Source organism: Cervus elaphus, chromosome 9 (genome assembly GCF_910594005.1).
Source record: "Cervus elaphus chromosome 9, mCerEla1.1, whole genome shotgun sequence".
In the NCBI taxonomy this organism is placed as follows: domain Eukaryota; kingdom Metazoa; phylum Chordata; class Mammalia; order Artiodactyla; family Cervidae; genus Cervus; species Cervus elaphus.
This window is the reverse complement of record NC_057823.1, coordinates 60,737,057-60,740,967: the sequence shown is the minus strand read 5'-3', so window position 1 is coordinate 60,740,967 and position 3,911 is coordinate 60,737,057. Positions and strand designations below refer to the sequence as shown.

The 3,911-nt window shown below is 35.6% G+C and overlaps 1 protein-coding gene across 1 annotated transcript; it reads right to left on the bottom strand.

Moving 5' to 3' along the window:
• Positions 1-339: 339 nt before the first annotated feature.
• On the bottom strand, positions 340-3,194 carry LOC122700701 (sperm-associated acrosin inhibitor-like). Its single transcript, XM_043913779.1, has 4 exons — positions 3,060-3,194; positions 2,061-2,095; positions 1,650-1,765; positions 340-883 (listed from the first exon to the last, which is right to left on the bottom strand). Exons 1-4 carry the CDS (start codon positions 3,124-3,126, stop codon positions 838-840), a joined length of 264 nt encoding a protein of 87 aa, XP_043769714.1. The 5' UTR covers positions 3,127-3,194; the 3' UTR covers positions 340-837.
• Between the last annotated feature and the right edge of the window lie 717 nt (positions 3,195-3,911).

Sequence of the window (3,911 nt, the reverse complement as noted above, 5' to 3'; positions counted from 1 at the left end):
GGTCATGTTTCTCCTTAACAAGAAGTTTCTGACTAATCTTGTTATCTTAAGACTATATTGTGGGAGTTGGTCTGGTAAGACCTTTCCATTGTTAGTTCTAATCTAGTTAATTTAAGATGTCTGCTGTGGGAGTGGGTCTGGTAAAAGTATATAAGACCTTGATAAGACTTGTGAGTCAGGGCACTCTCTGTCTCTCTTCTGATGTCTCTGTCAGAAGGTAACTCTGCTACACAATAGCTTTTGAGTGATCAAGCTTGGTCCTTGGTCCCAAAGCTAAATCTTCTTCTTCTTCAGAGATCATGAATCCAAACTGACATTGTTCACTGTAAGCTCTCAGTAGGCTTTTATGTAGTTTATTGAATAAAAATTAAATAACACATATATCAATATACCATGTTTATTGAAGAATTATTTTAGAAGCATCTGCAAAAAAAAAAAGATTGTACAACTAGGTGAATGTATTTTTACATCCTAATGGACAATATACCCTTTATTATAAAAAAAAGATTTTTAAAAAGACTAAATCATTAACTTTTTTGAATGAAATATTTAAGATTTTAAGTTGTATTAGGTTTTATGATATCAAACGAATATTTAAGCTATTTTTCAAACTGTCACTGAATAATCAAACATGGAGAATCAAAGTCCTGAAATCAAAAAATCTTTGAACTGGCAGTAACTTTGAAATTCTATTTTCCATCTCATGTTCCATAAGAGGATTTATCTGATCATCTGTGAATTTAAGGACCCAGTAGAGAGAAATCAAATTCTAATTGTAGAACTGACTGCAAAATGAGATCACATCAGAGCTATAAGGGTGTATATCTTCATCAAAATTCAACAAACACCAAAATGAGCAACTTCAAAATTTTTACGAAGAAGCCTATAGAGAAAAGAGAAAGAAAAACAAATTAGCAAGATGGTATTTTAAACTTCATGATAAGTGTATCAAGTGCTTCCTAATGAGAAGGAGTCTGAACTTGGGACAGGATGGAGTGGCTGTGCTCCTCTTCTGTAAGGAACTGGGCCGCATCTGGTTTCTGGCCCTGAGTTTCTGCTATTGTAGAAACTGGCTCATACTTTGAATCTGCTGTACCCGAGAAAGGGGATGATCAGGGAATGTATTTGTGGTCCTTGAGAAGGAGATGACAAAGTTTGGTAGAAGTGTCATAGACTACCCTGCAGTCTGGGAAAGGTTTGAAAGGTTATCTTGGGGGTTTAGGGGACCATCAGAAGAATCTCTTTCTAGAAGGAATGGTGCATTGTGATTGATTGTAGACTACACCCATAGGGTCCTGTGTCAGTTAATAGTTGCTGAAGCTGAAGATCTGCTCATGGCAATACCAATATTTACTGTGGAGCCTCGGGGCTTCTGAATTATCATACATTAGTCTGCTGTTAGTAGATAATAATTGATTTTCAGAACATTCTGCATGATTATGTAAAGAGCTCTAAAGCAGTACTCCTTTTTAGAAATTAGAACTTTAAGGAAAAGTACAAGTATGTACAGGACATCTTTTATGTATGGCTATGACAGTTATTTTGTGCATATGCTGTGTTTAGGTTATCAGCACTATGAATTTTCCTATTCTTTTGAAATGACTTCCTGATTACTTTGGAAGAGAAAATATTTACTGTCATATTCTTACATCTTTTCACTGCAGAGCATACATATATTACGGTAAGTTTGACCATTGGTTGCACAGACTGGCTCATGTTCTCCAGTACAAACATATGATGAAAGTATGAACCACATACAGTTTGTCTGCAAAATATTAAACAAAAACATGAAACTTATCAAATAACACAGAGTAAAAAATATTCTTCAAGTCTAATATGAAATGCCACACATCTAAATGGGATAAATATATTCTGTATATAAGTTTAAGAACAAACCTCAATAGAACCACTACCCACTTAAAATGTAAAATATTGTCAATATTTTTTATGTCTATTATACTTTACAAAAAGACCACACAATTTTGTTGTTAAAATTTACAACATAAAAATGTTATTAATTTATCATTTTTAACTTCCTAAAGACTTAAGTGTTATCTTACCTTATCCATATTTATTTTATATCGGAGGAAAGCTTCTGGGAAAAAAGAGATAAAAATGATATAGGATGAAAGCAGGCATAATCTCTGGTAGTAAGTGACACATCTTAGTAGCAGAAATGAAAATTGCCTATACTAACAATGCAAAATATGACAGCAAAACACTAAATTCACAAAATAGAACAAAATCAAAAAACACCTTTTAATTCCCAGATTAATCTCACAGTGTGAAAAGTACTGTCCTTTTTCTTTTTTTGCCATACCTTAAGAAATATAGAATCTTAGTTCTCCAGCCAGTGACTGAACTCATCCCCCCATGCAGTGGTATCACGGAGTCCTAACCACTGGATTGCCAGGGAATTTCCTGTATTTTTTTTTTAACTATTCCCATCACCTTGCTTTAGAGATACCATTGTCTTTTCATCTTTGTAGTTGAGATCCTCATCAAAGAAAACAATGCTTTAGAAGTCACTTAATTATGAAGAAATTAATCAGTACTTCATTAAACAGTTATTTGTTCTAAGGTAACCTCACTGTATAAATTCTTTAGCCACCATAAGCTTTAAGGAAGGTAACACAGTGACACAGTCAACAATGAGTTCCCTTCTTACACAAGGCCTTGAAAAGGAGGAATCAGCTGGCAAACATCAATCAAATTGTCAAGAAATACCAGATCTAGAAGAAATCATTTCTCCTCACAGTTTGCATATAACAACAATGGAATTGAGCCCCTGAAAGGAAGAAGAATTTAAAGTTCTTGAGTTACAGATGAATGAAAACATAAAACCTACTGTTCATTCGAACCCACTACACTGTATTCACTTGTCTAATGTGGGAAATGAAGAAAAGCAGCGACTGCTGCAGTTTAAAATAAGACATTTGTCACATGTTCAGTTTCACTTTACCAGTTTAAGTATTACAAACTCAATAAAATTGGTTTTCAGTGGTTGTTTACTGAATTTTCTAGGGTCTGTTTAACTCAGGACTGGAAAATTTACTCACCAGAACAAAGAAGAAATGCAAAGAAAATGATGAAAATAGCTTTGATCCGTGACGAGAAGAAAGACATTTTATCAAGTCAGTAGATGAAAACTTTATAATGGTTGATAACTCATGAACAGAGAAAAATTCTGATTTTTCCTATAAATAGATAAACAGAATCTATAGTCCACACACATAATCTTTGGTAAAGGAACCATTCCAGTCCCCTAGATTACTAATTTAGGTGAACCATTTCCTTTTTTCTTCTTCCAACCCTCAAATTCAAGACACAACCTGTAGGCTGCATAGATACCTGAGAAAAGCATGGGACAGAGTCTTGTTTGCATGGAAAAGAGGCTGCTTACCTTCCTTCCCAGCTCTGTACATCCGCTCATAAGGAACCTGGCTACATGTAGGGAAACGTGCACACTTGGGGCTGCCCTCCCAGCAGTGCTGCACACCAGGGCTAACGCCCTTGATCCGCACCTCAACCACCTGACACAGAGATCATGGAGAGGAGACCAGCAGCTTTTGAAACTATCTTCTTCACCTTGTCTCCTCAAGTCTCTCCTTAGTTTCCCCAGCTAAGTTGTTCTTAGCTGTTCTTAGCTGTTCTTCTTGATACAGAAAGGAGCTCAGCGGGGAAAGACAGAAGCCCCAGGACAGATAAAACACAGGGATATTCTTTGCCTTCACAGGGGCTGTCAAGTAGTTCTTGAGAGATGCTTCACAAACACCCCTCAATAGATCTTCCCTCAGCAGGAGTCTTGGGGACAACTTGATCTGATGAATCCAGATTTATGGGGAAGAGAGTCACTTTAAAAAAAAAATTATTATAGATTTTAAGATAGAGAGGATATGTGAAAGGTACAA

What these genes read in the sequence shown, in the direction of transcription:
- LOC122700701 (XM_043913779.1), bottom strand. Translation starts at nt 3,126, where the DNA reads ATGTCTTTCTTCTCGTCACGGATCAAAGCTATTTTCATCATTTTCTTT. An exon ending in ATAAAATAAATATGGATAAG is followed by an intron (nt 1,766 to 2,060) that starts GTAAGATAACAC and finishes AATATTTTGCAG; the next exon opens with ACAAACTGTATGTGGTTCAT. An exon ending in ATGCTCTGCAGTGAAAAGAT is followed by an intron (nt 884 to 1,649) that starts GTAAGAATATGA and finishes TTTTCTCTATAG; the next exon opens with GCTTCTTCGTAAAAATTTTG.